A 27,926-nucleotide genomic window follows, 5' to 3' on the forward strand; every position below is an offset into this window, starting at 1 on the left:
TGTTCCACAGGGTTTTAGAATAGAAATCTGAGGACGGTGCTCATGTCCCTCAGTCACAGTGGTAAGCCAAAGGCGTTGTCCTCTTTGTGACCAACGGTGCAATCCTATACACTGGGGCTTACTCCTTCATGGAATTCACTGGGGCTCACTCCCAGCTGAGTAGGTACAGAGTTGCTGCCTTGAGCTCTGGATTGGATAGCACATGGTTATCTTTAATTAGATCAAGAAAATTAAGAGCATTCCTCAAAACAAGTCATTGATGATTACAGTGAGAATTTTTATTCAGTGAAAAACGAAAGGTTCAGTACAAAACTGTAAAAAGCAAACTATTGAATTATGCTGTTTAGAAGAAAGTAGTTGCAGAAAAATGCACACACAAAAATAAATGAAATAAAACTGAGCAAAGCCTGATTGTGAGGCAATCGCAGTATTGTACTGCAGATTTGCCATTGAGGACTATGCAAAGAGTTAAGTGGTTTGCAAAAGTAAAAACTTGCCTTTTCTCTCCTAAAAATACCAGCAGTGGCTATATCACGTGGCTGTGCAGAGGCAAGATTGATACGTGTGCTTAACTCAACAAAATGTCACACACACTTTGCTTCTATTTGTAGTTCCTTTAACATACAGATAGGAACCCTCCATCCCATGAATCAAGCTAGCCACCCGACCTCTGAGCTTTCTCTGGGCCATGCCCACTTGTCTGAAGTCATATGATGTCAGGCACAGGACAGGTAAAGCCATGGCTGCAAAGGAACAATCAGGAGCCTTAGAATACATGATGCCATATTTGGTGCCATATTTAAACAATACCATGTGGAAGCCACACTTGCAAACGAACAGCCAGGATTGCATTCCAAGCAAGGCTCCCTGTAGTTCCCTTTACAAGGGTGGCTTGCATTTGGCATTCTTTACATTTGCTGCCAAATGCAAGCCATGCTGCTTTCAGCCTTGCTCAGATCCACTTGATGCCATGTGACATCAGGCGAATGACAGATTATCAGCCCAGCCCTCGTGTCAAATGGGGGAGGGGGGGTTGGCTGCAATGTGACCTGGCCCTCCAGCTAAAAATGGTTCTCCACCCCTGCTCTAAAAGGAATATATCCTTCTTGTATGTTGCCATTTGAAATAATAGTGAACCTATAGCACCTAACACAGCACAGCCTCCTTGCCTTCTGTCTTAATACAGTGCCTAGCATTCAGGAAGGTTGAATGCTTCTGCAAGCTCATCATTCTCACACCTCCCTGCTCACTAGACAGCCTCCCTTCTCACCCCACTATTGCTTCCTCTTCATCCTGTGGCTGGGGAAAGTTAATAAGGTGCCTGAGATGTGAACAGGTTGCAAAGGTGTGTTTGCTACCTGCTTAGTTGGGAGAGCCAAGCACACTTAAGCGCCATTTCTGATTCCCGCAGTCTCAGGGTGGCTGATTTCTCCCCTCCTCCCATGTTTGACAGGAATGATTGTGAGGCCTTCTGGGAACGTGGGCAGCACTGTGCGACACAATCACTCAGATTCCATATGAGAGACAATCCTTTCACTTGTTGCGCAATAAGCGAAAGCAAGACTATGTGTCACGCATGAAAATGCTTTAGGAAGCTTAGGATCACGCAATGGTAAAAAGCTATCATCTTCCATCGGTCTGCTTGGTAGCTGCAATGCATTCCAGGATGAGGAGGGGTGGGAGTAGGGGAAGGGAAGCAACACAACTTGTATACAATCCTGTCCCACCAGGTGTCTCAGCAGAACAGTCTCCTCTTGCAAATCCATTGATAGGGAAGGGAACACACAGCGGAAGCCCACGTTCCGTTGGGATGCATGACACCACATTCCTTTTCAGCACCCATCTGTGGCTGTCCTATATCCCAAAAACTAGAAAAGAAAGGGAGAGGGATTGTGGAATAATTGTTATCAGCATAGAACCGCCAACACCACCACAAAGCTCACGAAGTCTGGCTAAAATCTTGATATTAAAATCTAAAAGACTGGCTACATCACAAGTCTAGAATTTGGTTATTTCATTATACTGAACACTGATGTCCCTTGTCATGTCTTAAAGGTTACCTCCACCCCTTGCATTTCTTCAGCACACATGGTTTGAAGCCTATGGGAATGTGCATCATGAAACAGTCCGTTTTTAACATGTAAATACTTTACAATGTACTCACGCTGTAGATATAAGCAAATCGCCTTCTTTCCACCTCCACTTTCCCTCCTTTTCGTTGTAAGCTGCACCCAGCCAGTATGTACCTGCACTGTGGATGTTATCTCTCAGGAAACCCTGGGATGAGAAATAATCTAGATTACATTTGAACTGCAATCCTAAAAAAAAGTACTAGAGCAGAGGTGGTGGAGCTTCTGACCATCACCCAGGTCCAGACCTCAAGGCATCTGAATCCAGCCTACAGAGGTCTCCTCAGGCCACCCCCCTCTCCTCACTAATGAGCAAGTAGAAGGCAAAATGCCACTGAAATCAGAGGGACACATTTCCAATGAAAGATGGTTAACGAAAGGAAGGGCATATTTCCTGCCACTAATCTATAATACTGGAATACTTCTTTTGAATGGTACAGTGGTACCTCGGGTTACAAACGCTTCAGGTTACAAACTCCGCTAAGCTGGAAGAGTTACCTCGAGTTGAGAACTTTGCCCCAGGATGAGAACGGAAATCATGTGCCAGCGGCGCTGTGGCAGCAAGAGGCCCCATTAGCAAAAGCACGCCTCTAGTTAAGAACAGTTTCAGGTTAAGAACGGACCTCCAAACAAAGTTTGTAACTAGAGGTACCACTGTAGAGTCAAACTATGCAGGGGAAGTGTTGTACCATAATGCCCTCAAGGTGTGTTTGGAGGCAGTGAAAGCTAAGGAAACAATTTTTGGCAATACAGTTTTTGGAGGGAGAAAATAGAATAATTTTTGAAGGGAACTAGCTTACTAGGAAATCTGCTGTGGCTCCCCCCCCCCCCCCGCAAGCTTTCTTAATAGTACCCAGGGAACACCATGCTAATGGCAAATACCTCACAAGGAATGGTGCTCCACCTGATCAATAGGAATGGGCAAGAAATTGGGTTCAGTTTGCATTGTAATGTGAGCATACTTAATTTGCACTTCCTGATACAAAAGGTGAACCAAAACATAGCTATATTTCAGAATTTACACTTCTCTGAATTTTGTGTTGCAGTTCTCCATCGAAATATTGTGTATAAAAATGCATCCTATTTGTGCATAAAGTGCATATATTAATTAAAATGGCCATATAAAATTGCATTGTATTAGAAAAAAATGTTTGCTAAAATGTGTATATTATGTAAGATTGCACCCAAAAATCTGTAGTTCTGATAAATTTTCATGGGGATTTTAAAAAAATCACAAACTGATGCGACAGTGTGCAGAATTAAACTTAAAAGACTGGAAAAAATGAGAAACTGTCAGGAACAAAAATGGGCATGTCTGTCCATTCTGAATCATGATGATGTAGGAAGACTAACCTGTTCATCATCAGACCAAATGCTGACCAAATAAGCCCTATTATAAATGCACTGCCACAGAGCATCGGTCCAGTTTTTCGCCTCTTCTGAAATGTAATAGCAGTTCTTCTCTTTAGTCTTCCAGTCCTTGGGGCATGGATGAGAGTAATTTCTGCTGCTACAGATGAATTCTACAAAGTAAATGTAGTGCAACACTCTATTAACACTGTACCCTACTTGGGGACTTCAGAATATACAGCAGCAGCAGCCGGCAATTAAGCCTGTCGATGGGCTGCCATGTTCCGAAGTCATGGGGAGAAAAGCTGCACCCGGACTGGGCCTTCAGGGCTGCGGCGACACCTCCTTCTCACAGCCGGCAAAGGGATGCCTGCACCTGGGTGGAACTCCCACCAGCTGGAACCTGAACTTTCCCCAGCCCACACCAGTCCTTCCCCAGCAGGGAAGAGAGCCACCCGCTCACCTGAGACCTGCCAGTGCCCGCCCTTGCGCTGTGCGGCCAAAGAGAGATGGCTGGGGAAGGGCTACACTTGGCGCTTTGGCCTGTTCTCCACTACCCTTCTCCTAGGCCTGCAGCAGCTGTGGCTCCGGTGCTGCTGGGGTGCTGCCAAGCCTGCCAAGGAGTGCCAGTCGCTTCTTCCACCGGGAGTTCGCTGAGCTGAGAGGGGAATGCAGTGGCTGGAAGGACCTCCATGATGAGCGGCTGCAGCAGGGGCACAGCCAAGTCCACCCGTGGCCCACATGACGCCCACAATTAGGTTAGGGGGCACCAACTTTGACATGCCCTGGGAGCTGCCAACACATATTGTGCCACTGCTTCCCCCTATTCTGGATTAGGCAGAGGAAGCCCAACGTGGATTGCCTGGTGAATTGCAACTGCTCAGATCATAATGTGGGCAGAACTGGATTTCTCCTTTCCTTTTGCTACTACACGGTTCAATAGGAATTCTCCCTTCTCTCCTACCTTCCTAATGATGGCACTGCCTGGGACTTCTCCTATGTCTTTAGACCCCCAGGATGACCAGGCCAGAAGGAAAATAATCAAGATAAATAACGTTTCCAAGGATGTCTCACCTGTGACATCCTGCAGTTCACTGAAGTTGTTGCTTATGGTTCTTTCCATAATCTTTTGTGCCGCCTGCACATCATCCAGGTCCTTCTTCACTGAAAGACAAATCAAAATGTCCACCCAAAAAAGCAGTGTGCTAGGGCCATAGGCTGCCATTCCTGCTTTGCTATTGATCTAGTAGTGCATTAAGAGTTCAGACTGTCAGTGGTGATGCCACAAGTACCGGTTATCAGCTGCCGCTGAGTGGCGACTGCAGTCCAGCATGACTGGGGCCTGTGCTGGGGGCCATTACCCTGCCCTGCACAGCCATTGTGGGACATCTCAGCCTCCACTTTACATATTAAAGAGCCATACTACCTACCTCTCAGCAGCATCTCTGATTGGTTCAAGTGCAGAGCTTGTATCTCCTCTGATAGTCCAGAGTCTGAAGAAAGAAAATTAGATTTTTTTTGTAGTTTTTCTACTTTTTGTTGTGCTGTCAAAATAAACCTTGCTTTGAACCATATCCTCCTTGCATATAATCTGATGGCCCTCATCCATATGCTGAACATGCTTCAATTGGGCCAAGGGATTTGTTCTTTAGACCTTTCCAGTGGCAGTAGCAGCAGATTTAGGCAAAGGCGGCAGATGCTAGGTCACTGGGATGCATTTATCACTGGCTTCTTCCCGTTCAGGGTGGCTTGGAAGGGAGAGTGCATTGGAGAGCAGTAATCTGATACCTGGATTTGAGAACTGTTCTGGTTACTTAACAGCTGACAGTATTTAAATGTGCATTAATTGCAATGTGTTTTTATTAGTATCACATTTTCTTAAGTGGGTTGCCTTTGAGAGCTATAAACCACTTCAGTATAGATATGATATGCGGAATATAAATGTTGCTACATAAAGAAACATAGTATCAGATTTTATTCATTAAAAAACATAAGCATTTTCAAAAATCTGATTTTAAAAAAAGTGTTTTAGAAATCGCTTTCAAAGCTGAGCCCACTCACATGTGGGAGCCAGGTGAGAGGAACAGTACTAGGAACAAAGCCAAAGGGAGAAAGGTTAGAACAGACTGTCATCACTCATGCAATCCCAGGAACCAATTATACCCATGATAGAATCATAGAATTGTAGAGTTGGAAGGCACCCCCTGAAATGCAGGAATCTCTGTCCAAAGTGGGACTTGAACCCACAACCTCGAGATTAAGAATCTCATGCTCTACCGTCTGAGCTATCCCTCATGGATAGTTTTCCATACAGGGCAGTATGCCTGGATTTGTGGGTCCCCATTTCTAATCCCTGCAGTTTCTGACAATTCCAATTTTCCATTTTCACCAGAGATGGGGAATCAATCTACAGTCCTCCAGATATCGTTGGACTCCACCATCCCTGACCATTGGTCATGCTGGCTGGGGCTGATGGGAGTTGGGATTCAACACAATCCGCATTCCTGATTTATACAGACTTCCTTTCATCCAAAGTGGATCACTTACACTTCACCAGGACCAAGACGAGTAGCGCTGACAACATCACAAAGCAGATGGCTACCAAGACATAAAGGATGGAGACATGGATTCTTCTGCTGTTTTTCCTTTGCGGAGACTCAGCATTGGCAGGAGCTGTAGAAGTGAAGATTAGTGGAAGCGTTTTATTTGCAACATTTAAAAAATATATAAACAGAAGGAACAAATGGTGACCTCCCCTTTTCAAATGAATAACAAAGGGGGTCAAAGTCATGTAACATGTGTGAGTGAAATAGTGAGTGTGCATGTGTTTGTGCACAATCACAGCAAGGTTGCCAAATTCTATTCTGAGTTCCAGGGGGAGACAAGCTGTCTCTGTGCCTAGGTTGGGCCACCTCAACTGAAAAAGGAACCACATAAATTGGGAAGAACATAAATGAGTCTGGACAATGCTCCTTTATTTAAATTTTATTTTTTATTTTTACCTGTTATGTAAGAAAAGGCTCAAAATATTAGATCTTTTCATGTTGAAAAAGTAATGCTGAAGGTGAGGGTAAATCAGTACTAAACCATCTAAAACATTTTGCTTTATGCTTGGTTAATGCTGCTGTTGAGGACAGTTGGACCAATCTAAAAGGAATGTACATACATTTTATACAACCAAGGCAAATGAATATGAGAGGAACTGTATTTGTCATTGTAAGCTTCAAGAGTCAAAAGATGCTATCTAGAAATACTACTACGTCTGGCCAATGTGATTAGCCTCCTGGACGACTTGACTGGCTATAACCTGGTATTGCATAGTAACCATAAGCCCTACAGCTGATTATGGTACACAGTGTTCTCTGATTTCTGCAACTTCTCCCCCACCTCCACCCCGCAATTCCACGTAGCAAATCCAATTCACTTGTTGGGAGAGGGTTGCCACCTACTGGGAGAGTTATGTGTATGAGTCCCAATCCATTAGAAAACTGAAGTACGTAATAGTGTCAGAAAACTAAGGGGTATGAAAAAGAACATGTAGACTGTAAAAAGGGATGGGTGGGAATCAGAAGCAGAGGAAATAAGAGTTTGGTGGGAGGAAGTGGGGAATTTTATAAGTCATATAGAAATAATTTAGAGCCCACAAAGAAGTAATTGCTCCCCAACAATCAAAACTAAGAAAGGTAATGGTCATGAAACTGGGTGGGAGGATCCTGAATCTTTTCCTTCCTGTTATGATCATGGGGATCTAAGTGATCTTGCAAAGGAGAAAGTCTGTGCTGTGTGGGACTTAGGAAGCTGCCTGTTATCAAGTTACACCATCTATCTCATCCAGTACTGTCTACTCTGACTGACAGCAGCTCTCCAGAGTCTCAACCAGGCAGTGGTTCTAACTGGACATATCAGGAAATGGTAACTGGAAGTACCACTGACTGAAACTGGAGGCCATCCACGTACAAAATATGAGTTGTTCTACTGAGCTGAAGCCTGAACCCCATGGCAGTGTAAAATTATACAGTGCTATAAAGATTATTGCTCTTTATACCAGTGTAAATGAGACAGAATTATGGTCTGGTTTTGTGTGGGTTTGTCTGGTGACTTAGGGAGTTTCCTTCCTGCTCTCTGTGAACCTAATTGCAGATTTAATAGAGTTATGTAAACAATGAAACACCTGTGAGAATTTACACTGTATAAATATTGGAAGAAGTGATGTAGGATATCCAAAGCAGCTGCTTAAGAATATGCTCATATTTTAATGTTAAGTGGCTAAATTAATGAGATCGGATTTATGCCGTAGATCAGCAAAGATGAGATACTACAATAATATCAAAATTCCCAATTCTGTATCCACTGACGCTAAAGGAAAATGGAGGCGATGCCTTTGAGGACCATGAACAGGAGAGAGATGTTGCACTCGTTACCTGCTTGTGACCCTCCCAGAGCCACCTGCTTATCCGTTGTGGGAGTCAGGATGCTAAACTAAAGAGATATTTAGTCTGATCCGCTAGGACTCTTCTTACGTTTTCGTGAAACAGCTTTTTCCAGTAACAAACTAAACATAAGCAGGCTTGTGAGGAAATGAATGTGGGGTTTTTTAAAAAAATTATTATTTGCATTTTATTGTTAATCAATTGGCAGTCCCTATTAGGCCCTTCCCTCCCCCCCATTTCTCTCTTACGTGTGTGTGTGTGTGTGTGTGTGTGTGTGTGTGTGTGTAAAGGGGGGTAGAGGACAGAAAGGAAAAAGGAAAGGAAAGCCAAAGCAAAAATGTATTTATCTATGGATAAAAAGCATGTGTCGCACATAACACTTCTGATTTGCAGGTGGAACACAATCAGGGTAGTCCAAGTTGCATCTAGATCATCTGATAACCCAATCCCCACACTTCCATCCCCACCCCCCACCCCAGATTCCAGCACCTCATATATTATTCGGGAGCTGCTTCCAGCCTCTTTCTCCTCGCTCAGCTCCGTGCTTGGCCTCCTCAGGAGGTCTTTTTGGACTTGGGGGGAGGCCCCCCAAAGAAATTGGGGCCTCTGACCAGTGATGTGGTTTGCTGCTGCAGCAGCTGGAAATACTGTTTGAACGTTTTACTAAATGTAGACATTTCCAGCTACTGCAGCAGCAGTGTTCTCCTGCCCATCTATCCCAGAATACATCACTCTGAGGAAGGACTCCTTTGGCCCTTCCTCAGTGAGGCGGGACGATGTGGTGGCCAAGAGACCTCCAGTGATGCTCTCACAAAGCAAAAATGGGGGGAGGAGGAATGGGTCTTGTGGTGCAATCTCTTGCATCGGTTCTGCTAATCCATGGCCCTCCAGATGTTGTTGGATTCCAGTTCCCATTATCCCTGACCACTGACCATGTTGGCTGGGGCTCATGAGAGCTGGAGTCCAACAACACTGTGGGGGAGGCGGGCAAAGATTTGCCACCCCTGTCCCAGAGGAGTTTTACTGCCTGTTTATTATTGTGCTCCAAGAATTATTTTACTGCAACCTCCAACCATAAGATATAGACCACCTTCCTACATGGTGTGGAGCTAACTTTCCAATGTGAGGCACAACCAGGGTGTTGAGGATGGGTGTGTTAAATGTGAGCTATGATTTGAGATTAATATGGGATCTATCGTGCATTTGGTTACACAAAAGCTAACCAACACAGATGTAAGGGGGGAAAGCCTTGCTTTGACCCAGCTGTGTATACATAAAATCTTGAACCACAATTTAGCTGAGTCATCACACATTCTAAGGCTGTACTTATCTGTGGAAACACATGGTGCCTCCTTTGCTTGGAAAGTCCCCTCTTTGTATATGATCTTGCTCAATAAAATTAAGGATTTAATTGAAGTCTTCCCCATAAATGATAGTGGTGTTCTGTAATTGTGCGACCTTTGCATGAATGGTGTCAAACCCAAGGGACTCTCAGTCTTTTGAGTATAACCATTAATTAAGAGATAATTATTCTCATCCATGTAGATATTGGGACCTCCATGAGGGGTCTCTGATTCACATCTGTGAGTTACTTCTGGCAAGAGGATTGCTACTGCCCTAGATTTGGCGGAGCCCCCTGTGCCCAATGCTCACTCCCACCAGTCTTTTCACAACCAATCCATCTCAGGAGCTTGGAGGTGGGTCTCCTGAAGAACAGCCATGCCAGCTCTTTCCCAAGGTACCTGCTGATACTTGCAAGCTTCCCCTAAGGCTAAGCCCTTTATGTTAAAAGAAATTATATTTAGCCCAGCAGTAAGATAGGGTTGAGTGCACACATCATCTAGATGCCATTTGGAATACATACCACGATTTGTACTGCTTGTCGCTTCATCAGAAGGAAGGGCATTGATACTTGAATAGCTTGGGCTATATCCAGGATCAACGACTACACAGTACAAATTCAGGAGTTTGGGATTAGAAACAGAGAGCACACCACAGATACACAAAGTCGATAAAACTGCTAATATGCATGAAATATGCAGAATCACTCCCTTTTTCCTCACTCCACCATGATGAAATCCACCAACTATTCAACGTTAGTAGCGGGACATAGCCATGCGTTCCTCTCTTGTGAAATGTGTCAGTTTCAAGCTGAATAGTCAACAATTTTAAAATGAGTCTGTAAGAGCTTACGGTTAATGTAATGCTTTGACCACATTCTAATTTGGACCCTAAGAAGTTTCACTGAAGTTTCAAACTGTGTGAGCAGGTGGAGCTCCCTCTACATACCATATTGGGCATAGCTCAGTTCTTGAAGGCAGCTCTGTGGGGGAGAGCTGGTGAAGTTTAAGGGTACTCCTGCACTGTAAGAAGAGGGCATCAGTTTAATGGGGCAGCCTTTGTCCCATTTGTCCAGGAGCTCATGTTTCACACTAGCTGCTTGACAAACAGCAGCTTCTGTTGAGTGAAATAAGCTACATTTAGAATTTAGACTCCAGACACATTTAGAATTGACTATAGTCTATTCAAGTGTCTGGTTCCTCTCCTCCTGCCATTATAATTGTGTGTGAGGGAACAGAGATCTTTAATATAGAAGACAGAAATGAGGAGAAAAAGAATAGCTAAACTTAGAGACTCTTCCTTTGGGGGGGGGTGAAGCAGCACGACACAATGGTCGCACAATTAGACAAAGGCTCTGAATAACTGTTTTGATTTTGTTTGCTTAAAATCGTCCAGGATTTGTAAAGGCTGAGAGAAAGAACAGAAGTACTTCTTCAGACAATGCTGAATAAATGTATGGAATTCATTGCCACAAGAAGTAAGGATGCTCATTTGTGGCTCATTTGTGTTCTGTTGGTGGTTACCATGGAACCTCTATGGCAGGGATGGAGAACCTCCTGTGTCCCTCCTGAAGTGCTTGGACTCCAACACTCATCAGTACTAAGCCAGTGTGCCTGCGGACAGGGATGGTGGCAGATGGTGTCTACTAGGGCTGCCATGCGTCTGGGTTTCCCCAGACACATCTGGGAATCGCTCAGAAAAATGGCATCTGGGTGGATTTTTACTGAATCAGCAGAATGTCCGGGAAAGCCTGGACAATTCAGGAAAAGTCCCCAAATGACAATAAAAAAGGGGGGGGGGAGCTCAACAACTTTGTCCAGATTTTCACTATTGGGAATAGAGTCTACCAACTTCTGGCTCTCTGTCCTTGCTCTATGACTCATTTGCTGAGACAGGATCTCTCCAGCCTTTCTAACTGCGTAGTTCATAAATATCACAAGCTGAAATGAATGTCTCACTAATAACCATGCATGCTAAAGAAGACTAGAAGACTGAGGTATTTTCCGCACCTTTCTTAGCATCCATGCCTCTTCTGTCTGCCAAAGGTGTTGTCTGACTTGCAGGAGTCATTTCAGTCACAAAACCCCCATCATCATAATCGTCGTCATCGTCAAAACTGTTGGGTGAATCTAAAAAAAGAAGAACGGTTAACTCTGAAAATGGAAACAAGCCACTCAGACTTGGGGTTTTTTTGTGTGAATTATTTACAGCCTATTTGAGTCAAATTAGCAAATCCATTGGGTGGGTCTGAAAAGCTGAGCTTTGAATTTCTCAAGGCTTGCCCTTCAATACAATAGTACAATTCCAGCATTCTGCTTTCTTGCTATGCACAGTCTGACCAGTTCAGTGGCTCTCAAATGCTTTTCTCTGGGCCACACTTTCAAAGAGAAAATTTGCTCATGCCACACCAATCTTTTTATTGATTAGAAATACATTGGAAACCAAAAAGTGAACAACTCCTAGCAGTGCTTGATTTACATAATATAATATCTATCCATATTTTGAAAAATGAAATACTATACGATATTACACAGAAATGTTTGATTGTCCTTGAATCTTCCTGCCACACTTGCCATTTCTCCCTTTGAGAACCACTGGGCCAGGAACAGCTCAAGGCTCTTTGCTGCCCCAAGTGACTCCCCACAGAGGATGAAAGAGCTTTGTCCCAGGAACCCTTGCAACGTCAAATTCAGATGCATGCTATCAGAGGCTTCACCATGACGGCACTTTCACATGGTGTGGTGCTTCACTGGTGCCTCAAACAAATGCCTGCCTTGCTTGTACAATTGGGCCTTTCCACAGCAATGGGGGTCCCAAATTAGATTGTTGCTGTTAAGAATGTTTTTTTTTTAGCAAAGACATTCCACGCCCCTTTATGTGGCTTAGGCCAGAAGGAAAAAGTGAAATCCTGCATCTATTTCAGTCAATAACCAGTAGAGAAAATCCTGCTTGTTGGCTTCCTATGGGCACCTGATCAGTCAGCATGTCTTTGGTCTGATTCAGCAGGCCTCTTATTGGATCCCCTTCTGTTAACTAACACACTTCCCAAGTGATTAGATAAATACAAACATTACACTCCAATACATAAGAAACTGAAGTGGAAAACAGGGTGGGTGAATTTGTCAGTTTGGATTTATCTCAGTTTCTCATTTTTTCCAATCAATTGAGTTCACCACATTTCCACATCAGCCTATGTGTGTGGATTTAAAAAAACACAAAAAAACAAGTCCTCATGAAAATTCATCAGAGTTTTAGTGCACATTTCTCAAAGTATACACATTTATGTATGGAATTTTCCCCAATATACACACTTTTGCCTGCAATTTCCCCTGCTGTAATGCATTTTTTCGTATGTTATTTTCACTTCTATATAGAGCGGCTGGGGAAACCCAGCCAGATGGGTGGGGTGGGTATGTATGTATGTATGTATGTATGTATAAATAAATAAATAAATAAATGTCATTATTATTATTATATATTTTTGGAAAGGTTTTTGCCTGGTTAGCTGCATCCAAAAAGAGAAGTGTGAATGCTGAGGGACAGCTGTGTTTTTCAGTTCACATACTGTTTCTTGAAGTGCAAATTATGGGTGTAACTCAATGCAGCACTAAGGTGAACATTCTATCAGGGTGAGGACTTCTGGTTGCGCAACAAAACATTCTCTCCCTCTCCTCCCCCTTTGTGCCCCTTAAATCAGTTGAGTTCCCACAAACCTCTGAGGCAGATTTGGGGAGGGCATGGGGTGCATGCAGGGGGAGGGGGGGAATCCCGTTGCCCAAGCAGAAATCCTCATGGCGATGGGACTTGTTAGCAGAACACTGTCCTAGTTCACATTAAAAGCAAAGCAAAGCAAACCAAACTTCGCCCTTACCCTGAAGTACAACCAGCACTAATTTCTAAAATAAAGTATCAAAGCAGCGTTAGAATATACAGAAGCAAAAGGGGTTATATCTTATTGCCATACATGGAGAAATGCAATATAGAAAAGGAATTATCTGCTTAAAGTACAAAGCACTGGATCACTTCAATTTTTCTTTTGGGCACTGGGAATCCAGGTTTGGGGGGGGGGGTTTGCAAAGCACATAACATATAACCAAATGCAGGACCAAAGCAGCAATAAAGCAGATTATATTGGAAGTTCATCTGGCAGAAAGTCAGTCATATTGTGGTCACTTACAAAGTGCACCGTCAATTCTTTTCTTCAACCTAAGGGACACAGTGCCCAAGGCTCGCTTCATTGCTTCAAGTTACGGGCATTTGATCAGCAAAGTGTTTCTCTGACAAAGCAAACTACAACTAGCTCAGGAAGGTGATGGCTGCTGACATCAGCACCAGCAACTAACCAGAAGTAAAAAGATCATTAACTTGGGATTAGAATGTTTATAGAAACGAAGTCCCGTTCTGAAGAAACACAATAAGGTTATTTTAAGACTGCCCCTGAGTGGAGTCTAATTGCTGAGTTCACCTAAAATGAAAACATTTGTATTAAATAACTTCAGTGGTAGTCACATGCAACAAATTGTTCAGGTGGGTCAACTTTCTTTCTTTTCTTTTCTTTTCTTTTATTATTTAATGGAATTTACATAGCACTTGATTTAAAAGCAAACAAACTTTTGCAAACTCAAAGCAGCTAGCTTGCAAAAAGGATAACACAATGGAATAATAAGTAAAGACAAAAGTTTAAAACAACTATTTAAAACATTCAAACATTATTTAAAAGCAAAACTAAACTAAAAGCAGGGGGGGAAAACATTTGTCAGCATCCTACATATTTGGGCAGGTTTGCTTTAAAAAACAACAAGACGCTTTTAGCAGGCACCAAAGAGCGTACAGTGAAGGCACCTGCCTGACGTCAATAGACAAGGAAGATGCAAAGTGTGGATGTTGCCACACATAAAGATCAAATTCGGACAAATGCAGGATGAATGTGATATGGCACCTCTAAAAGGGCAAGTTCCACAAATCTAAGTGGTCAAGTGAGCATATATAAAGTGATCATGCAGATAAACTGGCCCCAAGCTTTATATGCTAATAGTAACACAGTTTGAACTTGTCCCAGCAGCCATTGCAGGTTTCTGAGCAGGGGTGTTACCGTATTTTTTGCACCATAACACTCACTTTTTTCCTCCTAAAAAGTAAGGGGAAATGTCTGTGTGTGTTATGGAGGGAATGCCTACGGGTGGCATGCCTACGGATTTTCCTCCTCTAAAAACTACGTGCGTGTTATGGTCGGGTGCGTGTTATAGAGCGAAAAATACGGTATATACTGACAGTCTCACTCCTGTCAGCAGTTGTGCTGCAGCACTTGGCGCTAGCACAGCTTCAGAATCAAGAGCAAGGGAAGCTCCACACAGAGTGCACTGCAGTAATCCAATATTGAAGCAATCAAAGCACCAACTACTGTGGTCAGACTTTCCCGGACCAGGAACAGCTGTAGCTGTTGTACCAGTTGCAGCTGGTAAAAGGCACCTCTAGCCACTGAGGCTCCCTGGGGCTCCAGTGACAAAGCTGGATCCAGAAGCATCCCCAAACTGCAAAAATGCAAAACAAGGGGGAGGGCAACCCTGTCCAGGGTAGGCTATTAACCAACCCTCCAAATGTCCCTATTTTCTAGGGACATTCCTGATTTAGAGAAGCCGTCCCGGTTTCTGATTTGATCCCGGAATGCCCCACTTTTCCTTAGGACACCCCTATTTTCACTGGAGAAATGTTGGAGGGTGTGGAGTTATCCAACCCCCGAGCTGTCTGAAGGCAATCCTGTATAGGGAAGTTTTTTAATGTGTAATGTTTTATTATGTTTTTATATACAGTATATTGGAAGCTGCCCAGAGTGACTGGGGCAACCAGAATCATAGAATCATAGAATCCTAGAGTTGGAAGAGACCACAAGGGCCATCGAGTCCAACCCCCTGCCAAGCAGGAAACACCATCAGAGCACTCCTGACATATGGTTGTCAAGCCTCTGCTTAAAGACCTCCAAAGTAGGAGACTCCACCACACTCCTTGGCAGTAAATTCCACTGTAGTAAAAACCAGTAAGATGTGTGGGGTATAAATATTAAAACCAGTAAGATGTGTGGGGTATAAATATTAAAATTATCATTATGGAATGGGATGTCCCTATTTTCATCGGAGAAATGTTGGAGGGTATGCTCACCCACAGTGCTTCCATCTTTCCAGAATTCAAGCTCAATTTGATTTTCCTCATCAATCTCACCACTGCATCCAGACACAGGTCCAGGGACTGCGTGGCCTCTCTCTACTGGAGAAATTATGGAGAAACAGAGCAGTGTGTCATCAGAATACTGATGCCACCTTGCCCCAAAACTCCTAATGACCGCCGCTCTCAATAGCTTCATATAGATATTAAATAGCACTGGAGATAGGATAGTGCCCTGTTGCACCCCATGACATTGCCTCCAGGGGGCGGAAAAGCACACTCCCAATGGTACTCTACAGGCTGTGTCCCATTGCAACACAAATATCATTCCCAGAGCCTGTTCAGAAGGATATCATGGTCAATAGATGAAGAGACAAGGTTGTTCTACTCCCTGCAACAGGGCAACCAAGGCCATCTCAGGCCTGTGGCCAGAACTGAATCCAGGCTGGAATGGATCCAAATAATCTGCAGAATCTAAGACTGCTTACAGCTGCCTCACAACTAGCCTCTACATCAGGCATGGCCAAACTTGGCCCTCCAGCTGTTTTGGGCCTACTGTTCCCATCATCCCTGACCACTGGTCCTGTTAGCTAGGGATGATGGGAGTTGTAGTCCCAAAACAGCTCGAAAGCCAAGTCTGGCCTTGCTTGCTCTACATCACCTTCTCCCAAAAGGGGGTATTTGCAACTGGTTGATAGTTGATACCATCTAAGTGGTTCAAACTTGTTTCTTTAGAGCAGCTGCACCCCTTCCTCTTTCAAGGCAGCAGGGACCATCCCCTCAAGCAATAAAGCATTAACCCCACTCTGGACCCGACCAGTCAGAACCCCTCTGACAGATTTCATAAGCCAGGAGGGGCAGGGGCAAGAAGACCAGTGCCTAGGGGCACGGCCACCAGCACCGTGTCCACATCAGCTGAAACTGATCCCACACGCACATCCTCGATTCTGTCATTGGGTACTTCCAAGAGGAGCTGCAGCAAGTGCAGAGGCAAGCGACTTTATCATCAAAGGGTGTGATCAGTTGGATCTTTGAATTCTCCAGAGCACTCTGCTAGAATGGAAGCCAGTAAAATCTGGACCATCCAAAATAACTCTGCCACTAGTGGACATAATGCAAGCTGCAAAATGAGCCATCTTTGCAGCACACACTGCCACATGGTAGGCACATTTACGTGCGCTAACCAGTGTTCAGTTGTCTTCAGAGTGAGACTTGTGCCACTTGCTCTCTACCCTTCCAAACATGTATAAGCTAAAAGGGTACCAGACTGATCCATTAGTCTGGGGGCTCACGATGAAAGCCTCCATATTGGAAGACTTGCACTCTTTAACTGAAAGGCTGCATGGGGCAGAGATCACAGGGTCACCCCAAAGGTGGTGAGGCCAAGGTTCAAATCTACACCTAGCCAGGTGCAGATTTGTCTGAGGCAGAGCTTGTCTGAGGCCTGCGATGTGAGTCCCTGGTCAGCTGGGAGGTACGGGCATTCTTGGCATGACAGCATAAGACCAGCAGGCCCCTGGCAGGGCCTCCCTGCCAGCGTAGCTGCCTGAGGCTGGGGGCAAGCATCCCTGGCTGCTCCCCAAACCTCTGCACGGGCCTACACTCAGAGATGAAGCTCAGTGGGTGGCTTGGAACCAGTCATTGCCTCTCCATCTAACTTCATAGGACTGTAATGAAATAGCATCTGGTGGGTCTGTGTTGCTGTGATGGCCTGGGATTCAGACTCGGAGGCTGAACCAAAGGAATCCCAGCCTGCACAGGAGTCCCCGCCTCCAGAAGCAGCTGAGCCGGGGCTGGGGCTTGAGCCTGAAGGGTCCTCACCTGTGCTGGATCCTCAGGTGCAGGCACCAGCTGAGTCTGCTCTGGCCCCTGAGGTGATGGAGGACCCATTGCCTGCAGGTGCTCCATTCTCAGCCCTGTCAGGGGAAGCTGAGGTTGCTTCTGGGTCCGGTAACCCTCCAGCCTCTCCTGAACTGCAGGGGCTCAGGGCAGAGAGGCGGAGGGAACTAAGTTCCCACAGGAGGAGTGCTCACCTCCAGGCCAGGAGAGGCGAGTCACCTGTGGACCGGGGCCGCCCTATGCCTCGGGGCAGATAAAAGCCAGTCAGCCCCAGTCCCAGGTTGCAGGAGCAACATTGTTGGTAGCCTGTTCCTGCCTGCACCGTGTCCTGCTCTTCTGCCAGAGTTCCTGACCTCACCCGACTCCCTGCCTTGGACCCAGCTTCAGCTTTGACAGTCAGCCTCCATACCACACCCTCGACCTTGGACTGGACTCGGACCTCGCCGCACGATTAACCCTCAGGACCAGCACAGTTGCTGGCCTGGCTTCCCAACACTGCATGTGGCTGCTGTTTACTGAGAGGGCAGTAGGGCAAGGTAGCAGGGAGCTCAGGATGCAGTAGGCGCAGTGGCAGAGCCAATCCAATGCTCCCCATACTGCACTGGCACCAAGATGAGCTCCCCACTGCCTTGCCCCTCCCCTCCCCTTCTTGCCAACGTGCAGTGATGCAGTGCATTGGGGAAGCAAGCCAGCAATGTAGACCCACCTGTGCCACTCTGCCAGCTGCTACTGTTGTTATGGGGCAAAACTGGGGTGCAGAGTAATGGCATACAGCAACTTGAGCTCCTTGGAGGAATGCGATAAAATAAATAAAATTGATAGACCAAAATACTGAAGAATCGTTAACATATATAATGCATATTTGCACATCACTGGTAGAGAAGCCATGGAAGAGCAAAGAACTCTCGTAGATTTGTAAGGCACTGCTAGGAAGAAGCCTGTGTCTCATCTTCTTCGCATACTGAGAACACCGTCACGAGCCTGTCAAGTGCAGAAGCACGACTGAGGCTGAAGAAGAGAAGAAAGGAAACATACTGACTCACCTGGTTTGGGAGGCAGGGGAGGTTTTGCTGGCTTAGCAAGTGTGTAAATCCCTGTAGGGGGAAAAAGGGGGGGATAGAAAGCATTCAGGGAACTGATATTTCTGGAAGATGACATCTCCATTGCCTAGGACCCACGTACGTACAGGACCGCCTCTCCTGGTATGCTACGCAGAGGACCTTAAGGTCCACAAATGACAACACTTTGGAGGTCCCAAGTCGCAAGGTGGTTAGATTGGTCTCAACTAGGGCCAGGGCCTTTTCAGTACTGGCCCCGACTTGGTGGAACGCTTTGTCACAAGAGACTAGGGCCCTGAGGGACTTGACATCTTTCCGCAGGGCCTGCAAGACAGAGCTATTCCGCCTGGCCTTTGGTTTGGACTCAGTCTTACCCTTTATAAATTAAAATTTACTCTTTATAAATTAAAATTAAACATTATGGGGTGTCTGTATTTAAGATCTGGTTTGGTTTTTTTAAGTAGTTGTTTTTTCATTGATACTGAGCTCACATACACAAACCTTTGACTCCTTTTTGACAAGAAAGCCAAGGCTGTAGTCCCTTAGCCTCTGATATGGCAATTAACCCCTATTAAACATGAAGAGACTTACTTCTGAGTTGACGGGTAGACCATTGCATAGTAAGTTAACTGTACAGTGAATTCTTAATGGCCAGGCAACTTATTGTGCAGTTGATTTGGAGAAAATAACTTGTAGAGAGCACATTATAACAGAGAAAATCATCAAAGGAAAGAGGCATTGCTTTTTTAAAAAAAATGTTTAGGAGTACTCTCATTTTGACTCAAGAAAATCACCATTTTATAGTTTAAATCGGGAAAAATACATTAAATGGACAAAAGGGCAAAGATTCACAAAAAGTTCAGGGGTATCCCCCCGAAAAAAAGCACTGCCTTAAAATACTGAAAGGAGGGAGCAGCCATGCTGTTCATGGAGATCACTCAGAAGGGTTGTGCACATTTTGCTTTATAACTTTCCTTCTACTAGATGTAGAAGCTTACTTTTCCCCCAAAGAAAGCTCAAAGCATGGGCTGTGGTAGAACTACACTATTTCTAAGGTTGCCATATGTCCTCTTTTTCCAGGACATGTCCTCTTTTACATGGGTAGAGTTGTCATAGTGCTCCATAGTGAAAAGTTGGCAAATGTGTCCTCTTTTTTTGCTCTTCAAAACCCTCTATTTGCACCATTATAAATCTAGCCATGACCTCATCCACTGCTGGATTTCCAAACAGGCAGAGTAGGCACTGGTCTATGGGCCTTTTAGGGGCGCTGTGACAACAGACCGAAATAATATTGATTTGATCTTGAAATAAAATTACAATCAAGCTTTCTTAGTTCAGTGGTATCCCACTAGAGTGGGGGCCCCAAAATTTTGACTGCCTAGGGGCCTTCACAGGGTTTAATCCAGCACTGGCTTTCTCCCTTCTGGGTAAAATCACACTCAGCTGTTGTGGCCGACCCAGAGCTCCCTATCCTCATTGCTGTCTCACTCTGCTCCACTGCCACTATCCACCCCCACAAGTAACCCCTGGATAATATATACACAGGGCTGTATGCGTGTGAACTCTCAACAACGAGATCAGAAGGAAATGAAATGCAGAAAAGTGGAGACTGTAATAATTGCATTAATATAATAATCACCACCTGTACTTTCCTGCATTTCATTTCCTTCTGATCTCACTGTTTAAAATCCCCCTTGCAACCATGGTGCATATATATACAGCATATGCCTGCAATTCGGGATAATATTTCATGTATCTGAGGAGATGGGACGGAAGTCAACAAAAGGGCTCTCAACATGACTTACAAAAATCAGTTCTAAAATGCCATCGGGCTCACAATCGAAAAAGATATGGCACATAAGGAAAAAGGAATGGGAGGGAAGAGGGACGTGCAAGCTCAAGCATAAGTTCTTACAGTTTATTTGTTAGCCTTTAGGATGACACACTAGTAGGTAAACTTTCCCAAAGAAACAGGGAGCAAGCACTGCAACTTCCCGAAATTCAAAGCAGAAAACAAAGGCCCACTCACCCTGGGATGTTGTCATGCCAGAACCTGTGGGGGGAAGTCTTGGGACCCGCTCAGCAGAGCGAGGAGCAGGAGGCCCCCCAAATACAGGAGAGCGATCCATTCATGCCCTTTCCCTGAGACTCGCTGCAGTAGCAGTGCCTGGTGCAGAGGCAAGAGAGCTCAGAACTTTTGAGTCAAAGGGAAGTGAAACTGAAGGGCCTCTAAGATGCTCCTATTTGGGCAAGGCACAGCAATGAGCACCTCAAGTCTCGTTTTATCTGGAAGCTATTGTAGAAAGCACCTCTTCGGTCTTAGACACAGGAAACATGCAAGGGATGTGTGAAGTGACTTGGGGTGGGGGAGAATTCAAAGCAGAAATTTATTAAGAATTACTCTCAGACATGGGAAGGCAAACTAAGGCCCGGGGGCCAGATCCGGCCCAATCGCCTTCTAAATCCGGCCCGCGGACAGTCCGGGAATCAGCGTGTTTTTTCATGAGTAGAATGTGTCCTTTTATTTAAAATGTATCTCTGGGTTATTTGTGGGACATAGGAATTCGTTCATTTCCCCCCCCCAAAAGATACAGTCTGGCCCCCCACAAGGTCTGAGGGACTGTGGACCGGCCCCCTGCTGAAAAAGTTTGCTGACCCCTGCTGAGAGATAAATATTTGTACACAGGGCTAGAAAGTTGGGTGGTGTGCCTTACTTGACAGAGGACAGGCCTCAATTTGAAGGCGTCCTCTGCTTGAAGGGCTCTCAAGTCCAAGCCCGGTTTAAAGATAAAATAAGAGCAGGAGGGGCCTTGAAGGTGACCTTCAGCAATTGGCACCTGGACTACTGGCTGAGCTGCCACACAGGCCAGTCACAGTCTTCCCAACAATGGTGAGAAGTATTGTATACTATCTAAATTGTAGTAATCATTGCTACAGATCACTCAATGCACATACTGTACAGTGGTACCTCAGGTTAAGTACTTAATTCGTTCCGAAGGTCCGTTCTTAACCTGAAACTGTTCTTTTTTTTTTAATCACTATTTTTATTCAATTTTCAGGCATAGGAAAGAAAATCACCAACCATATACCAAACATATACAATCCCTTCACCCAACAAATAACAGATAACAAACAAAAAATGACATATACTTACACCAACATACAATACAAAAAAGAAGAATAATAACTATTTATAACTCTTTTTATATGACTAATTGGACTTCCTCACATCTCCCTTCCCTGCGTTCTCTGTAGTAAAACTAAAAACAGCAATTTATTACCTTATTTCAAATCTTATTTTATGTCTCTCAAATATTATGTCTCTAGACTTCAAATAATTCTTATCAACTAGTTTTAACTTAGATTTAAACATAATATCACTTTAAGTTTCAACCTTTTCTTACACATCACTTAGTTTCCCATATCTTTCAACTAAATTGCTGGAGCCATGTTTTATCCAATCATGCAATTTCTTAACCTTCATACAGTTTGTACTGTTTTTGTAAATAGTCCTTAAACTTTTTCCAGTCCTCTTCCATTGTTTCCTCTCCCAAGTCACGGATTCTGCCAGTCATTTTGGCCAGCTCCATATAATCCATCAGTTGCGTCTGCCATTCTTCCAGTGTGGGCAAATCTTGTGTCTTCCAATATTTTGCGATGAGTATTCTTGCTGCTGTAACTGCATACATAAAAAAAGTTCTGTCCTTCTTTAACACTTTCTGGTCAACAATGCCCAAAAGGAATGCCTCTGGTTTCTTAGTGAAGGTATATTTAAATACCTTTTTTAACTCATTGTAGATCATTTCCCAGAAGGCCTTCACTCTTGGACAGGTCCACCAGAGGTGAAAGAATGTTCCTTCAGCCTCCTTACATTTCCAACATTTATTATCAGACAAATGATATATTTTTGCAAGCTTGACTGGGGTCATGTACCACCTATATATCATTTTCATAATATTTTCCTTCAAGGTATTACATGCCGTAAACTTCATACCGGTGGTCCATAACCTTTCCCAGTCATCAAACATAATGTTGTACCCAATATCTTGAGCCCATTTTATCATGGCTGATTTAACTGTCTCATCCTGAGTGTTCCATTTAAGCAGCAAGTTATACATTCTTGAAAGTACCTTAGTCTTTGGTTCTAACAATTCTGTTTCTAATTTCGATTTTTCCACCTGAAATCCTATCTTTTAACCTGAAACTGTTCTGAACCTGAAGCACCACTTTAGCTAATGAGGCCACCTGCTGCCGCTGCACCTCCGCTGCATAATTTCTGTTCTCATCCTGAAGCAAAGTTCTTAACCTGAGGTACTAGTTCTGGGTTAGTGGAGTCTGTAACCTGAAGCGTATGTAACCTGAAGCGTATGTAACCCGAGGTACCACTGTACTGTATTTAGCATATGCAAAATTGGTGCAAGTCTGTGTCCAAACCGCTGCAATACAGGAACCTTTTTGCCCAATGTGGGAATCAAACCGACTGATCAGATAATAAGTCTTTGTGGGTGGTTCTTAAGCATGCATGTCTGGAATAGATTCCACATAAACTGCTTATGTTCATAGGGACATACACCTTTGTGCTATGAATCGATCCAAAGTAATTTGCATCAACTTCATTATTCCATATGTGCCGATTCACTGAGCTGTACCTCTTCGTACTGGAAGGCTTAAATAGATGATCTTACACTGAAACCCATTCACAAGATTTATAGCCTTAAGTGTCCAGAACACATCATGATAGAGAGCTGGTACAGCAAAGTGGTTAAGAAACTGAGCTAAGTGAACCAAGATGCCCCCAATTCAAATATTGTCTCTGCCATTGTCTTACTAGCTAGCCTCAGCCAAGCCATCCCCAGTCCATGTGAAATAGGGTTGAAATAGGGTTGCCATACGTCCGGGAATTCCTGGACATGTCCTTTTTCGGTGGGCCTACAAGTCCATCCTGGGGGAATTTTACATTTTAAAGCAAATCTCCAAGATTTTGGTGGTGGTGTTTTTTTAAAAAAAAAATGTGCACGGGCGACTCCGGCTCGGCGGTAAAAGACGGGGGGGAGGGCTATCTATAGAATGCTTTTCTGCAAAAAGCTCAACAACCTTTTGTGCGTTTGCGCAAAAAAAATCATCAACTTTTGGGGTGATTGTGCAAAAAAAAGCTCTTGAAACAGGGTAACCCTAATTGGTGATAGTTTAAGAGCAGAGTAAATGAAGGACTCAGAGAACACAGAGCAGGAGATTACAACTTTCAGTTGCCCTTGCCAAAGAGAAAAATAAATCAATGTTGCTATTTTTTGAAAAGGGGGAAAGAATACTGAATTCTCTCTCAGTGAATTTATTTGTGCATTATAAGCGACCATTAAAATTTTACTTAGTTGCCTAGACCCAAGGCACAGTGCAATAAGTTTAGGAGAGGTTTAAAAAGATACAGAAACTTGTTTTCCCCTATTAAGTTTATTTCTGTACCTATTAGGTGGAAGCAGCCAACAGAGGAGTGTAGGTGTACTTTGAAGCAAAAATCCCACAGTATTCTGAAAGCAAGAGACCAAGCTTTATTTTTATTTTTTTATGTGCAGTACAAAGGAACAGAATTTTCAGGTTGTGAATGAGAGAGTTAGCACTATTTTGTTCAGGAATTTACATTACCATTAACCTTTATTTCAAAGGGGTATTATTTCAGCAATTATTTCAGGCGATTTGTCACCCAGGCTCAACTCACTTGTAAATAAATCCAAATCTCGCTTTCCAAAGGAAAGCAAACCCAGGTAAGCACTGACCCTGGAACCGCTCATTACTCGGGGAACTGAGAAGCACATAAAAATATTTACGGTAAGTACAGGGGTACCTCGGGTTAAGTACTTAATTCCTTCCGGAGGTCTGTACTTAACCTGAAACTGTTCTTAACCTGAAGCACCACTTTAGCTAATGGGGCCTCCTGCTGCCGCTGCGCCTCTGCTGCATTATTTCTGTTCTCATCCTGAAGCAAAGTTCTTAACCTGAAGCACTATTTCTGGGTTAGCGGAGTCTGTAACCTGAAGCGTATGTAACCTAAAGCGTATGTAACCCGAGGTACCACTGTACCTGTTTCTACATCCACCAAATTCTTATCACACCCCCCCAAAAAAAAACCTGTGCACAGAGAATATACACATTTGAAGATGTACTTCGTTTATTTTAACAATTTGTAGACAGCTTAAACACAGTCGCCTCTAAGTGGTGTACAAGATATCTTATTAAAATAAGACTAAAAATGAGTTGGAAACGATAAAATCAGAGTTAAAACTATAACATCCTAAAATTTTAGACCTGAGGACAAATCCATCGGAGTCTGGCTTGGGAGTGCAGATGCCTTGCTTCAAATGCACATAGGGAGAGCCCTTTAGCCTGCACTGGCCCAATGGAAAGCATCATGAATTTCAGAGATGAAAGCAAGGACTCACCTGGGATACAGATGCTTCAATGGATGCCTTACTCCGAAAAAAGGACTTTCCTTGGGTGAGGATAGAATGTAAGTAACTACCACACATGCGAGTGCAGACTGGCATTTTACACTGTTACACTGGCATTTTATTTAGTTCTGCAACTTTGCTGGGCATTCCCCTTATCCTTCCCTCTCTTGATTTAAAAGAAAAAAACAAACTTCCTTTAAGTATGCTAATTGGACATGATGGTTTGTGTTGCTATTGTATGGGTCATGGAGTTGTGGCGGGCACTGATTTATGGAGGCTGCAGTACTTTCCTCTTAGGTCTCCTGTAAGAATAGAGAAAAAGCTAGTAAAATCCTGAGATGTTCTTAGTTGCCACTCAAAAACAGTAGTGCAGGGACCAGAGTCTGGAAGACCAGAGGAGTGCAGATGGAAGCTTGATCATGCCAATGGTGGGAAGTAGCAGAGCAAGGTATAGAAATCTGTTTTAATATTAATTAACCAACTGTAGGATTAGCTGTGAGTTTTCCATGTTAATTTTACAACATGGGAAAGTATTTTTTTCCTTCAAAGAAACCCTAATTATCCCATCATTACGTGTTCCTGGGTAAGCTTCTTAGTTTTGTAATGATATAAATAGTATTTCCTTCTGCATTTTCTATGCACATCTCGTCTTATAAAGCTTTGATGTGGCTTGCATTTGATTGCTTCTTTCTAAGTCTTCTATTCTTCCAGCTGTGAAAACTGCTCAGTTCAGCTTAATTTTTGTTGCTTAATGTGTGCTTTTATTTCTATATTGTTTTGTCCGTCCGTCCGTCCCCCCCACTTTCCTGAGCAGTGCAAAGTTCAGGCAAGGTAGCCACTTACGCATCACCCAAAAAGAGGAAGTGCAGCAACACCCAATAAAGAGAATGAAATAAAGAGAAGAGATTTGCATAAAATGTACATGTGCCAATTCATACATTTAGGTGCACAATTCATACATTTAGGTGCACATTTAGAAAGAATTGCTATAATTTAAATAGAAATACAATAATCTAGGTATTGTGAGAAAGACTGGGAGCAAGTAGCCTGTGTGCCTGCTGTCCAGTGAGCAACTGCAAGGGCCCTCCCTGCTCTACCTGCTTCAAGCTATTTATCTTGGACCAGACAGCCCTCCAAATACAGAACTATCCTCTGTGAAGTAGGGCACATGGCGACTGTAAGTTTAGGACAACTTCACAAAGACAGTTTCTTGCAATTGAGGCAATTCTGGAGAATAGTGGTGCCATAAACCCACACATAGAGGATTGGATCCAAGGTGTTCCTTTTGTGTCCCCTGAACACACACCCCGTCAGCGCCACCTCTCTATGTCCTCAGTTATCCAGCACAACTTTCCAAAGGGCTACAGAGGCAAGGGGGGGCGGCTTCCCCTCTCTTCGTTCAGCAGGCGCACCCTGTGAGCAGGGTTCCGTTTATGGGAATGCTTGATTCAAGCCGTAAAAGTTAAAGAGAAATAGGAGGAGGCAACAAGTCCAGGCTGTGCTCATCAGAAGGCAGACTTAAGGAAGGCTCCAGAGTCCAATAAACTCAGAGCATGCTATTCAAAGCACAAACAACTTTTTCGCTGGCCCACGTCTGCAGAGCATTTGGCTGACCAACCAAAAAGATTGCTTAAGGCTGCAGTTCCAAACACATTTACTTGGGAGCACGCCCCACCGGCCTCTCTAGGGATTATCTCTGATATGAATAGGCTTATGCTGTAGCCCCACCTGTCAATCAAATGGGCTCGCTCTCATGGCCGATTGGCTGCGAGCCCCTGTGAAGGTGCTCTGGCTGGAATCCAATGTAGCACTAAGGCAACAATTCCATCAGCACAAAACATTATCCACTCTGTCCTCACTCCTCCAATTCTATTCTAGGAGTTCCCCCAACCCTCTGGAACATCGTGGGGAGGGAGGAGGAGGGAAAGTCCCATTGCACAAGCTAAATACTTGTGATGATGATAGGATGGTTTAGTACCCTCTGTCAGCACCAGTCAGTTTTCAGGTGTGGTTTAGATTCATTTTTCTCCTCCATCTGCAGACATTTCCCCTCTCCCTTTGCAGGTGAGGGTTGACTTCAAATCCTGCTTGCAAAGACTGAGTGTGTGCTGTCAGGCAAAGACTGTGCCTTGCCAAGCTTCTGACAGCATGCCTTCAACAGAGCTTGCTGAAAACCACCTTTGTAAGTGTCAAGAACCAGTTGATTGTAGCCCACTTTGGTCCATACCTGACCTCAGGTGTAAGGAAGGTGGGTGTGGGTTAGCAAAAACACCCCAATAGGGAGAACTACGAGCCTAAATAGGCCCACAGTCTAGAGGTTTCCCAGAGGTGAAGGCACAAACCCATCAGAATTACCAGCCAAATTAAGATATGCAAAATTCCTGCACAACTTCCAATATGGTGCTCAGGAGCTCTTTTCAGACATTACAGAATAGCAAAATGAATGGACATCCCACAGGCACTTGCCACATTTTCCTTAACGGACTAAAAGGGCTATTCTTCTGGAATTTATTCCTTTTAGGGTGAGTAGACCAGATGCCGCACATGCAGGAACAAACCCCCCACACAGAGGCTTCCTCGTCTGTGTTCTCGCCCCTCCTTCCCCAACCCCACAGACCGTTGTGACCTTACCTGGCTTTGCCATGGTTCCTTTGGAATTTGACAGTTTGGAAGTTGGCAACCAGTTTCCATATTGCCTCTCCTCGGCCATGCCTTGTGGCTTTAAGGGTTTTGAGGAGGAAGAATGTGGTCAACCCGTCAAATTCCACTCACTAAGCGCCCCACTACTAGGTTCTTTGGCTTCTACCTCTACTTTCACTTCTCCCTTTTAGAGGAGGTGCCCTGAGTACCACTATGCAAATCGTCACCGAGTTACTCAGAAGACCATGGCTTTGTACGTGGAAGTCCAGCAGCAGGTACAAGAAACATGAAGGGAATGATTGTAGTCACAATACACAAAGGTCACTGGAGCTGAATTTTGTTCGGCCTAGTGATGACGCCGGATGTAGTTTATCTACGGCAGTGTACATGCTATGCCTTTATAAAACACATTCAAATAAGATTTCCCAACTCAAATAATTCTGGGCACTCCAGTTCCTTAAGGGTTACTGGGATCTGTAACTCTGTGGGGGATCAACTACAGTGGCCAGAATTCTTTGAGGGGGAAAGGTGCTTTGA

The 27,926-nt window shown here is 44.2% G+C and overlaps 1 protein-coding gene across 9 annotated transcripts; it reads right to left on the reverse strand.

The window, feature by feature from the left end:
* Positions 1–251: 251 nt before the first annotated feature.
* Positions 252–27,851, reverse strand: LOC308580320 (C-type lectin domain family 12 member B-like). Of its 9 annotated transcripts, none has more exons than XM_081181667.1 (11): positions 27,381–27,851; positions 18,292–18,342; positions 15,407–15,511; positions 11,260–11,379; positions 9,774–9,854; positions 6,027–6,152; positions 4,910–4,972; positions 4,554–4,643; positions 3,483–3,652; positions 2,165–2,277; positions 252–1,868 (listed from the first exon to the last, which is right to left on the reverse strand). In XM_081181667.1, the coding sequence occupies exons 1-11, from the start codon at positions 27,457–27,459 to the stop codon at positions 1,736–1,738; spliced, it is 1,131 nt and encodes a 376-aa protein (XP_081037793.1). In that variant the 5' UTR covers positions 27,460–27,851; the 3' UTR covers positions 252–1,735. The 9 variants fall into 9 exon arrangements, with proteins under 9 accessions (XP_081037793.1, XP_081037792.1, XP_081037794.1 ...); XM_081181666.1 differs by lacking the exon at positions 27,381–27,851 and adding an exon at positions 20,336–20,939; XM_081181668.1 differs by lacking the exon at positions 27,381–27,851 and adding an exon at positions 18,898–18,940.
* Between the last annotated feature and the right edge of the window lie 75 nt (positions 27,852–27,926).

This window comes from Podarcis bocagei (assembly GCF_964188305.1).
Source record: "Podarcis bocagei genome assembly, chromosome: 2".
NCBI lineage: Eukaryota > Metazoa > Chordata > Lepidosauria > Squamata > Lacertidae > Podarcis > Podarcis bocagei.

Bases quoted from the DNA above. Each gene is read 5' to 3' on its own strand.
- LOC308580320 (XM_081181666.1), bottom strand. From the start codon at position 20,435: ATGGATCGCTCTCCTGTATTTGGGGGGCCTCCTGCTCCTCGCTCTGCT. The intron at 6,153-9,773 runs GTATGTATTCCA...TCACTTCTACAG, and splicing joins GACAAGCAGTACAAATCGTG to CTCCTGCCAATGCTGAGTCT. The intron at 4,973-6,026 runs GTAAGTGATCCA...TTCTTTCTTCAG, and splicing joins CGTCTTGGTCCTGGTGAAGT to ACTCTGGACTATCAGAGGAG.